The sequence below is a fragment of the Gopherus evgoodei genome, chromosome 9, assembly GCF_007399415.2.
Source record: "Gopherus evgoodei ecotype Sinaloan lineage chromosome 9, rGopEvg1_v1.p, whole genome shotgun sequence".
Lineage (NCBI taxonomy): Eukaryota > Metazoa > Chordata > Testudines > Testudinidae > Gopherus > Gopherus evgoodei.
Window position 1 is genome coordinate 22,618,986 of NC_044330.1, and position 12,280 is coordinate 22,631,265.

A 12,280-nucleotide genomic window follows, 5' to 3' on the forward strand; every position below is an offset into this window, starting at 1 on the left:
ACATGACATGCATCTGACGAAGTGGGTATTCACCCACGAAAGCTCATGCTCCAAAACGTCTGCTAGTCTATAAGGTGCCACAAGATTCTTTGCTGTTCTTGTAACTGTTTTTTGAATGGTTCAAAAGCCAAATCTGTTGTAAGTAGAAAAGTGAAATTTGGCAGATAAATAGTCCTCGTGGAGTAGAAGTGACTTTGTGTTCTGGTGATAATTTATTTTCAACTGTCTGAGTTAGAAAACTTTGCAAATAGAACTATGCTGTACATTTTTAATGATGATAGCACTTTAAAGTAACACTTGGCATGAAGGTAGGCTGCAGTGTGTATATACAAACTTTGCTGCATAGTGGATATGCACATGAATGAGGAAATGCTCCAAAAGGCTCAGACTCCCTACCTTAGGATTTTTGGGAATGTGCAATTTAATTATGGAAATCAAGCTTTTAGAGTTGAGAGTTCCTACAAACTTTATCCTCAAATTTCACCATTCACTAAGTATAAATCACCAGTTTAACCTCGAAGGCCTGATACTACTGTCTTTTGATCTGCAGCAACTTAAGGATATCAGGTGTGGGTTATTGAACTGTAAGCAAATGAGTAGTACTAGTAATGATGAATAGGGGACTTGGAGCTAGGAGAGAGTTGGGTAATTATTGGCTCTCCCTTCTCAGAAAGCGTTGTCAGGCAAGATGACCACAGGACTCCGGGTGGAAAAGAAGCTGCTATGACAGCAGCAGAAAAGCAGTTTAAATATGTTTTCCATAAGACACATTCTTTCTAATTAGCAAATAAATAAATGAATAAATAAGTAGAACTACCCTAAGTGTACCTAAATTTTAAAATGTCATATATTTTAATTTTTTTGAATTTTGAAAGAAACATGATGACTTTCTGTTGTTTACAGTTGGTGAAGATGGACAAATAAAAATCTGGTCTAAAAGTGGAATGCTAAGATCCACTTTAGCACAGCAAGGTAAGTTAATTTATTTCTAAAGCTTGGTTTTAAATGTTTAATTTCAGCTATATATAATATATTCTAGTGCCTTCCCCTAAATCTGGCGGTAGTTGCTTAGATCAGGATATTAGGGCTTGACTCAACTTTCATTAAAATCAAAGGGAATTTTTCTGTTGACTTCACCGGAAGTTAGATCAGGTAATATTCTTTGAGAGGCAAGCCTTCTTTGAAAGCCTATCGCATCTGAAAACTGTAGGCACCATTCTGAATCTTGAAACTAAATTCACAGAAAATATTGTTTCATACTTCCATAGAGTTTAAGGCCAGAAACCACGATTTGATCGTCTAGTCTGACCACCTGCATATCACAGACCTTTAACTTTCACCCAGTTACCCCTATATTGAGCTCAATAACTTGGGTTAGACTAAAGCATTTCAGTCTTCAGAACCTTTAAATTGTTTTGTACCACAGGCAGAAAACAGGTGACAGTGCCCAGGACCCCTGCAATGGCAGGGAACTGATTAGGTGTGAGAATGATTTGGGTGAGATGGTACAGCAGGCAGTCAGTGCCCCATGGGTAAAGAAAAGTGAAAAATCCCCAGGGTCCCTGCTTGCCCCAATTCCAAATGGCTCTTGACATGTCCAATATGATGTCCAGATCAATGACCACTGCACTGGCTATGCAGAGATTCTACTAGTTCAGGCTTCAGGGATCCCATGTGAGGCCAGGTCACTATAAAAGAACTGCCCTTTGAGGGTAACAAACTCTTTAACAGAAGCACCAACGATGTCTTGCATACTTTAAAAGACTTATGGGTTGCACTGAAATCTCTGGGCCTGTGTGTCCTGGTTCCTAAGAGGAAATTCCCGAGACAACAGTTACAACATTATAGGTGTAGGCACTAGATTCAACTATCCACAACAGCATGACTTGAAGCCCCTAAGAAAGAGACAGCATTTCCAGTGCAGATGAACCTCAGCTTCCTCCTTGACTGCCTCTCCATCCTGGACTCTGGGGCAATGCCAATTTTGAAACACAAGTTATGAGTCTTATAGAACCAACCTCTTCTTCCATTACACTCTCCCTTTGGCAGTCATCTCGCCCATTTCTAGAATGCCTGGTTAGGGGTAACGTCAGACCAGTGGTCCTCAAGATCATCAAGGGAGATTATTGTATACAGTTTGAGGCTGTTCCCATCCCTTCCCCTCCATCCATAACCCTCTTCAGGGACCTCTCCCATGAGAATGAAGCAAGAAATAAACTCCCCGATACAACTGGAAGTGTTGGAGGAGGTACCTCAGAAGTTCAGAAGCAACCAATTTTTTTGCCATTTGTGACCATTTCTCAGGGTGCCCTGGACTGCAAGTTACTTTGTTACTCCCCTTCCTCCAGTGTGAGGGAATCTTTTTTGTGGTAGCTGGATGTCAGCTCCCCGACATGGTCAGCCCTTCAGCCATTCAAGCATTCACCTCAGAAGTCTGCCTGCTCCTACTTTCCCTTGCAGGTTAACAATAGGTGCACCCAGATCCTGAGCCACTCTGAAAGTGCCCCCTCTTAAGTATCACTGGGCACTCACAGTAGTTAACAGGTTCACTACTCCCAAGAGAATAGTGTGTGTGTATACATACACTCTGTCTCTCTTTTCCCTCCGTACAAAGGAATAGTGCATGCACACACACACTCTCTCTTTCCCACACATGCACACTCCAGCCTGTTTGATTCAACTGTCAGTTCCAATATAACACAGCACTGTAATCTATTTGTAGTAAAAACAAATATAAGTTTATTAACAAAAGTAAAGATTTAAGAGATAGTGAGTTGAAGATAATAAGAACAATAGGTCACAAATAAAACAGAAGTATAACATGTTTCTACTAGACTAACACTTAAGTTTAACGGGCTTACCTTGTCTAAAGAAATTTCTCACTTAAGCCCTTTCGTGCAGCATTTAAACAGCAGTTGGTTGAGATCCTGTTTTCACTGCCTGGTTACTCCCTCAACAGCAGGATAAATGAGGAGTCTTTGTGCCATCCTCTTATTCCCCTAAAGTCTACCATTTTTGTCCCCCAGACTCAGGATGACTCCCTATGCTTTTCCTCCTGAATTGTTGGGTCCATCCTGTCCACCTGTTTCTCCTATTAACTTTCACATGTAAATGGGCCTATTTTGTGTTTGTTTTTACAATGCTTGATCTACATATGAACTGAAGCTGGTGATTCCATGTCCCTTTGGTAAAAGCAGCTTGCCAACCCTACCTGTTGACACAGTTTAAAACATTTTTGGAAAGGACATATGACTCTTTACACATTGACCTTACGTACATCTTGCAACGCTTATGATGACCAGTATGATATGAGCTTTCATTTGATTTTTCAAACCAGGGGTCCCCAATGCGGTGCCTGCAGGCGCCATGGCGCCCGCCGAGGTGTCTAAGTGCACCCGCATACTGGCCAGTGGACGAGCGTCCGCTGAAATGCTGCCCACAAGCTGCGTCATCCAGAGGCGTTGCCACCAAAGTACCGCTGAAAATCGGTGGAATTTTGGTGGCGACACCTCTGGATGACGCAGCTTGTCGGCGGCATCTCGGCAGCGACACCTACTGACATTGCCACTTGTCCGTGGATTTTCGGTGGATGCTCGTCCACCGCCAGTGTCCTCCATGACTCGTCGTCTGGCACCTGCCAGACAAAAAAGGTTGAGGACCACTGCCTCAGACCTATTTTATAGGTAAATACTATGAAAGCAATGTGTTGTGTAGTGAGTTTTTCAGGCCTGATAAGTGTTGCTGACACAGAATAGTGACCTCTTTGGCCATTGGCACCAGTTGACCTCTGTTTCACACCCGCCCACTGATGTTGATCTCCATCAATAGATTTCTTACTACAATAGACTAAATCAATCAATTATGGTCTCACCTCAGCACTCAGATGAGGACTTGCCATGTGACTTTACTTATGCCTTCTGCATGGGTCATTGAGATATATATATCTGACAAAAAGACACACCATGGACCACTGGTTACAGACCTCACAGAGTTCTCTCCTCCTTAAACCGATGGACTTATCCAACCGAGATATACAAAGGAATGTCCTTCTTACTGGCACAGCCAGCCAAGATACGGGCCATCGACTCTTCCATTCAAGGTTTGAGGGAACTCATATGGCACGGCTGAAGATTCTGGGGAGATAGTTGTCTCAGGAGATCACCCTCCACATAAATGTCTTGGAACTCAAGGCTATCAAATTCTTCTACGAGGCCTTCCCACCCCTACTCAAAGATCTGATGATTCATGTCCTCATGAACAATACATGGTGGTGCACTCCATCAACTGGCAAAAGTACTAAATCCTCCCCTCTTGAGACTTTGAGATCAGTACATTGAACATCACATTACATCAGTGGGTCCGCAGCTCCGGAGCCTCTAGAACACACTGGCAGACTGCATTAGTAGAGGCCTGGAAACCACAAGTTGTCCCTCGATACCGGAAGACATCCAGAAGGACTTCAGAGATGGTGGTTTCCACAGGTGGACCTGTTTGCAAGTATTCTTACTGCCAAATGTATTGCTCCAAAGGAAGTGCGAGCTAAGGCTTCATATCAGATTATTTTCGGTTCCCATGGACCTCTAGCTTTTCCTTGTATCCCTAAAATACCCGCAACTCTGAGGAAACTAAGAGAAGATGCTAGTTGTGTTATTGTTCTGCCACTAGTTAGGATGGGTTGATTTAAATAAAAAAATATCACCAATTTTATTCATGGTTTAAATCAGGTGAAACCTTTATTTAAATCATAGATTTTAATCACCTTTTGCATTTGTACTTTTTAGTTATTTTCCTAAAGGTAAGTTGATGCTCATTGGCTCATAACTATTAAAATAGTTGTTTTGCAGCTAAATATAATCATTACACTAAGTTTGGTCCTTTTTTTAACTAACCAGGAGGTCACTCTATATCCATACGCATTTATTTAAACAATTATGTAGCTTAACTTTTTACTAGATGATGATTAAATTTTTGCTTGCAATTTGTGTCAAGCTGTATTTGGATGGAAATTCAAATTCAATTAAAAATGTACAAAAACATCATTGTATTATGTTTTTATTGAGTAAAGTTACCTTAAATGTGCTTGATACATAAGAAAAACATTATCAAAATGTTTTGCTTTTAAAACTAAGGACATATCTGTGGTTAGTGAATGTAACTGATATTTCTGGTCATCATATCCTTCAAGGTTTTAGACATAGACGACTCGTGCGTGGGTCACAGTCTAAAGGGGAGGACACATCTCAGCAGGTGCCTGAGACAGATTAAGAGAGCCAGCCATGCTCTCTTAATCTATCTCAGGCAGCTACTGTGCTGTACAGAGCAGCGACCCAGAGTGGCCAGTGTGAGAAGTGGCTGATTCTGCTCCCCACTCAGGCCCAGCTGCGAGGAAGAGGGGCCGAGCATGCTGGGCCTCAGGTGCAACAGGAGAAGGGAGCCCCTCCCCATCCAACATGGCAGGCCAAGCAGAAATCTAGGGGTGGGGGGCAGACACTTGACTCCCATATTCCCCTCTCCCCCATGTGTCACCTATGGTTTTAGACTAGTAGATCTCATGCTCTCACACCTTGTTTTTACTCCTAGATTCGTACTGGAAAATTAGCTTTCCTGCTTTTTAGCACCAGATTGGTTTCTTAACTTTGAATGAACTAGTCAGTGAAGTGATCTAGTTGAATAGACTGTAAAAAAACGTATTCTTTGTGGACCTACAGAAAGGCTACTGCTGTCAAAAACTGTAGAAACTTCGTGTAAGGTTGAGATCTGCTAATCTAAAACCTTGCAGGACATGGTGACCAGCAACGGCCAGTTCAGTTCACTAACTCCAGATAATACATCCTTAGTTTTAAACTCAAAACATTTTGATAATGTTTGGCACTTCAACCAACTCTGATTCCAGGTCTTTAGCCAGAGATTTCCACCAGTTCAGTGGTTTGACTTTCTGGAAAATTTGGCAGGAAATGTACTGCTACGTATTATTTTGTGTATTTAATTTAGATTATTTTAATAGATTATAATAAATTTAGGCCTCAACATAGATTTTCAATTTCAAATTTAATTTTAAATTAGTTTATTTGTAACACAAACAAACAAAAAAATCTGTATTTCATTAACATTTTAAAAATTATGTTTTTTAAATCAGTGGGTTTTTTTATTCATCCTGTCTCCAGGATAGGCCAAGCAGTTTTGGTTCTCTGAGCTAGTGAACCCTTCCATTGAATGGTCTGTCACCTAACCAGTCTTATCAGACTTGATCTCACAAAACAGTGGGCACATCCCTTCTCTGGACATGATATCCCTGCACCTGACAACCTGGGATGTTGGCGGGATGACTCCTAGAGAGGGAAGCTGGTCAGCTTCAAGCAGGACATTCTCATTCACAGCAGGAAACCCTGAACCAGGTTAACTCATAGATCAAATTGAAGAGTCTCTTCAGGCAATGTAACATCAACTTTTACCAGTAACATGCTATGTTAGAATATTTACTCCCTTTAAAAAATAAAAAAATAATAATTGGAGGTATACCTATCTCCTAGAACTAGAAGGGACCTTGAAAGGTCATTGAGTCCAGCCCCCTGCCTTCACTAGCAGGGGCAAGGTGACATGGAGTCTGTAAGTGAAGGTGGTCCCGTGTTCTTTCTTTTCCCGTGTGTATGCTGAAATGCAGATTTGCCTTTTCTCCTTGCTGTCTCAAGGAACCTGTTTACTTTTTATATGTAAATTGAAGTTTATTTTTTTTAGGAAAGACCTGTTTAACCACTCCTGCTTAGTTAGGGCTGTATGGGTTTGAACTAACATCATCTAGAGGGAATTTATAACTTTACATATAATGCTGATACATACATTTCACCATGATGATATTGACCAGTGAATTATTAGTTTTCAAATGATACCTCACAAGGCATTTTTTGTAAAAATATTCTTATGCTAATATGTACAATGTGAATACAGGGGTGCATCTGATCACTCTCACTGAATCATCTCCAGCTTCTTAAATGGCTTTCTTTGAACTTTTCCACTGGTAATAAGACTGGACCCTCAATGGGATCTTAATTCAGTACTTTCAACACTTAGCAAGCCACCTTTTGAACCCCTGGCCACTTGTTCAGTGCTACGCTTGTCTATGAAGGTTGCCTTCCTCATTGCCATCATCTTAGCCAGATGGGTAGGTGAACTGGGGGCCCTAATAGTAAACCCCCCCCACACACACACACACAATATTTCATCAAGACAAGGTCTTGCCACAGTTGTATTCAAAATTCACCCCTAAAGTAATTTAGAAATTTCAAATAAACCAGACTATCCACTTTACCTGTGTTCTTCCTCAATCCCCCCATCTCCAGCATCGAGAAGAGACTTCATTCTCTCTCTATTTGAGATGAACTTTGGCATATTTCCTACAGAGAACAAAACAGATCAAAAAGTCATCTAGGCTCTTTCATAGTGGAACAAGCTTGAGGACAAACTCTTTTCTCCCTGAAGATCACCAAGCGGATCTCTGACTGTATCCTACTTCGTTATTAAGTGGTACACCTTCCTCTCCCACATGGGGTATGCATCCTCAGTGGCTTCAAGAAGTATCTCTGCTTGATATTTGCAAGACAGCTGTTAAAGTTCCTTCCCCACTCTGAACTTTAGGGTACACTGATCCAACCCCTTGGATCTTAACACAAGGAGAATTTAACCATCCCCCCTCCTTTCCCCCACCAATTCCTGGTGAGTCCAGATCCAATCCCCTTGGATCTTAAAACAAGGAAAAATCAATTAGGTTCTTAAAAAGAAGGCTTTTAATTAAAGAAAGAAAGGTAAAAATCATCTCTGTAAAATTAGGATGGAAAATAACTTTACAGGGTAATCAGATTCATAGAGCCCAGAGGAACCCCCTCTAGCCTTAGGTTCAAAGTTAAGCAAACAGAGGTAAATCCTCTTAGCAAAAAGGAACATGTACAAGTTGAGAAAACAAAGTTAAACCTAACACGCCTTGCCTGGCTGTTACTTACAAGTTTGAAATATGAGAGACTTGTTCAGAAAGATTTGGAGAGCATGGATTGATGTCTTGTCCCTCTTAGTTGCAAGAGCGAACAACCCCCAAAACAAAGAGCACAAACAAAAGCCTTCCCCCCACCAAGATTTGAAACTATCTTGTCCCCTTATTGGTCCTTTGGGTCAGGTGTCAGCCAAGTTATCTGAGCTGCTTAACCCTTTACAGGTAAAAGGATTTTGATGTCTCTGGCCAGGAGGGATTTTATAGTATTGTATACAGGAGAGCTGTTCCCTTCCCTTTATAGTTATGACAACAGCAATGTGGAGTTCCATCTATGCCTTGGTCCAAGCCTTCTCCACTAATTCATCCTTTTGGATGGCAGTTCTGCAAGCAGCCATACATCCTTACACCCCCTCATCCTCTTTAAGTAGTGTTTGCCAGGCACCCACAGTGGAACACACACAGGGACCAGAACTTGAAGAAGAAAGGAAAGTTACTCATCCTTGATAACTGGAGTTCCTTGAGATATGTGGTCCCTTGCTCTAGTCCATTACCTGCCCTCCTTCCCTTCTGCTTTGAATAATCTCTGATTCATGGTAAGAGGAGGAACGAGAGAGGCATCAGTCTGCCCCATCTCTTATACCTTCAGCACAGAGTATGAGGAGGGGAAGGGCACAGGTGCAGATCAGTGGACACTGCTTGTTAGAATTAACTGGTCTTAGATGCATTGAACACATGCATACCTCCCGTGGAATACAGATAGGGACCACACATTTTGAAGAACTCCAGTTACAAAGGGTAAGCAACTTCTCTTTCTTTTTTAGACTGAAATTTTTCATGGGTACTCACTTCCTTAAGGCAAACTTCTTTTAATTACATTTGAGAAAAACGGTTCATTTGTTTTTGAATAAGATGACAGTCTAAAAGAAAAATATTTTTCCCAATATAAAAATATTGAATTTTTTAAAGTGTTACCCCAAATTTAATTGCAGGTTGACCACAAAGAGAAGAGTTTATTGTGTGGCCTTGATATTAAAAATTAATTTTATTTCTTCTCCTGCAGTTCCTCCAACGTATTATTGATCATAAAATTTTGATCTTTTGTTTTTGTTATTGGAAATATAAAAATGCACCATCAGGGCATCCTGGATACATGTATATCAGAAATAAAATTTACAAATAAACCGGTGACACAGATTATGGACTTTTCTACCCTTCACCCTATTAACAAGAATGAGCAGATGCCGACCCCCCAAAGCTTTCTTGTAACTTCCCTCACCTTCTCCTTTCTCAAAAGTCAGGGAAAACAGATGAGCCTTGCCCAGAAAGTCAAAAAACTCAAACTCTGTCAGACCAAGTTCTGGGTATTAGTGAGTTGCAGCCATAAAATAATTATATTGTTTAAAGTGAGGTTAGGCTAGTTCTAATACCGACTACACTGTAATTTATGGTTATTTTCTTGGGGAAAAATAGTAAAATATTTTTACCAGTTTCTCCCTTTCCCCCTGGGCTCACTTATTTTCTGACTTCAGCCCATGATGTGAAAAAATATATCATTTTTGCCACAGGGTGGGAGCTAACAGTTCTGGAGTGGCTGATCTGTGATAGCTACTATCCCCTTCTGTGAATCCTCAGTGGCTGGCAAGGAGGAGAAGCCACTCAGTGTGGGAACAAAGGGTCCTAGGGACTGCCCTCAAAGGCAGAAGCGCTATTCTTTGTTTGGATGGAGGTGGGGGAGATGAGAGAGACTGCTGGAGTTGGAGATTAGCTCCTAAATGTGAATTCAGCTGGAACGTGAAGCTGGACTACCTAGATGAGAAAAAAATTAAAATATATTTTGTATTTTTTTTTCCTCAAGGAAATACCAAAATTATTATATTATTGCCTAGGAGTTTCATACATTTTTAAAATGTAGTTGGAGAGCAGAACCCCATAAGGTGTGATTACAGATAGCTTTGTGTTATACATCAGTCTCTTTCAGTGTTTCAGAGAAGAGAATGCAGATAACCAGCTCTTGTTACCTAGATCCTTTTTCACTTTTGATGTTCTTCATCCCTGTTCTAACATAGGCATTTCTCCCACCCCTCCTGAAATTGCAATGTTTGTACAGATTAACCACACTCTAGAAAGGAGGTGTATACAAACATGGTGTAACTTAATGACAGAGCCATGTTTTACCATTATTTTCATGCAAGTTATCACACATAATAAGAAGACAAAAGTTTAATACATAACAACAGTAATAAAATGTTTTAACATATGTTCTAGTATATTCTTTTACATATACAGATTGGCTGATTGCACTGTTAAATTCTTAAAGGCCCTGTTTCAGCAAAGTATTTAACCACGTGCCTAGGTTAACCCAAGGAGGCAGGCTTAGGCTGCTCACATGCTGAAGTACTTTACTGAATTGAGGCCATACAGACAGACCTAGTTTTGAGCTTGGCTTGGTAAACTAAGCTTTAAACTCTGATACAGCCTTGCAGATATTTTTAAACTTACTTTAAAGCAATATAGTTTAAAAGTGCTAGTGTGACAAGCTGCAAAATATTTATTTTTATATCTATTTATTAAAATATTTCCCTTTCTAATGACTATAAAATGTTGCTGATTTTGTATTTGGAATTTCTTGCATTTGTAGTCTATTTCAGTTAAGACACCCAACTAAGTTTTGTTTTTCAGACTTTGTACATTGAGATCATGTGACCTTTTGACATTTTTGAAGAAACCACATGCACCTGGGTTTGGGTTAAATGTCAGACCCTTATCGCTCTCTAAAACAAATTATCTAAATCCTTTCAACCTGTCGAAGGCATTTTTAACCACAGGAGTGGAGGCAAAAAAATGTATTTCTGTTGTTTTAAGGAAGTTCATAGCTCAAATATAATGTGTTTTTCACATTTACAGTGCAAAAAGTAAGATAAGCCAACAATCCTTTTGACATCTATTTTTATAAATTATTTTGCAATATATGCTATTCCCTATTTCTCAATTGATATCATGCAAAAATGCCAGATGTCACTTTTTCAAGTCAGTGATTGTACATTTTCAAGTCAAATAGCTTTCAGTGTTGTAAAACTTGCAAAGCAAGAGCCAAATTCTGCTCTGAGGTATACATGTTCAACTTCCATTAACTTTGCTGAGAGTTGCATAAATGTCTAAGGGTAAAATTGGGTACTCATAGACTCATAGACTCCAGGACTGGAAGGGACCTCGAGAGGTCATAGAGTCCAGTCCCCTGCCCTCATGGCAGGACCAAATATTATCTAGACCATCCCTAATAGACATTTATCTAACCTACTCTTAAATATCTCCAGAGATGGAGATTCCACAACTTCCCTAGGCAATCTATTCCAGTGTTTAACTACCCTGACAGTTAGGAACTTTTTCCTAATGTCCAACCTAAATCTCCCTTGATGCAGTTTAAGCCCATTGCTTCTTGTTCTATCATTGGAGGCTAAGGTGAACAAGTTTTCTCCCTCCTCCTGATGACACCCTTTTAGATACCTGAAAACTGCTAATATGTCCCCTCTCAGTCTTCTCTTTTCCAAACTAAACAAACCCAATTCCTTCAGCCTTCCTTCATAGGTCATGTTCTCAAGACCTCTAATCATTCTTGTTGCTCTTCTCTGGACCCTCTCCAATTTCTCCACATCTTTCTTGAAAGCGGTGCCCAGAACTGGACACAATACTCCAGTTGAGGCCTGACCAGCGCAGAGTAAAGCGGAAGAATGACTTCTCGTGTCTTGTTTACAACATACCTGTTAATGCATCCCAGAATCACGTTTGCTTTTTTTGCAACAGTATCACACTGTTGACTCATATTAAGCTTGTGGTCTACTATGACCCCTAGATCTCTTTCTGCCATACTCCTTCCTAGACAGTCTCTTCCCATTCTGTATGTGTGAAACTGATTGTTCCTTCCTAAGTGGAGCACTTTGCATTTATCTTTATTGAACTTCATCCTGTTTACTTCAGACCATTTCTCCAATTTGTCCAGATCATTTTGAATTTTGACCCTGTTCTCCAAAGCAGTTGCAATCCCTCCCAGTTTGGTATAGTCCGCAAACTTAATAAGCGTACTTTCTATGCCAACATCTAAATCATTGATGAAGATATTGAACAGAACCGGTCCCAAAACAGACCCCTGCGGAACCCCACTTGTTATACCTTTCCAGCAGGATTGGGAGCCATTAACAACTACTCTCTGAGTACGGTTATTCAGCCAATTATGCAGCCACCTTATAGAAGCCCCATCTAAATTGTACTTTCCTAGTTTATCTATAAGAATATCATGCGAGA

The 12,280-nt window shown here is 40.4% G+C and overlaps 1 protein-coding gene across 5 annotated transcripts in view; it reads left to right on the forward strand.

Annotated features, from left to right (window-relative positions):
- IFT80 (intraflagellar transport 80) overlaps positions 1-12,280 on the forward strand; it is a 161,443-nt gene that overhangs the window by 38,412 nt on the left and 110,751 nt on the right. For all 5 annotated transcript variants that reach the window (XM_030574965.1, XM_030574964.1, XM_030574967.1 and 2 more), the window contains exon 5: positions 904-972. In XM_030574965.1, coding sequence (XP_030430825.1) covers positions 904-972 — 69 coding nt within the window. The remainder of the gene's footprint in view (positions 1-903; positions 973-12,280) is intronic.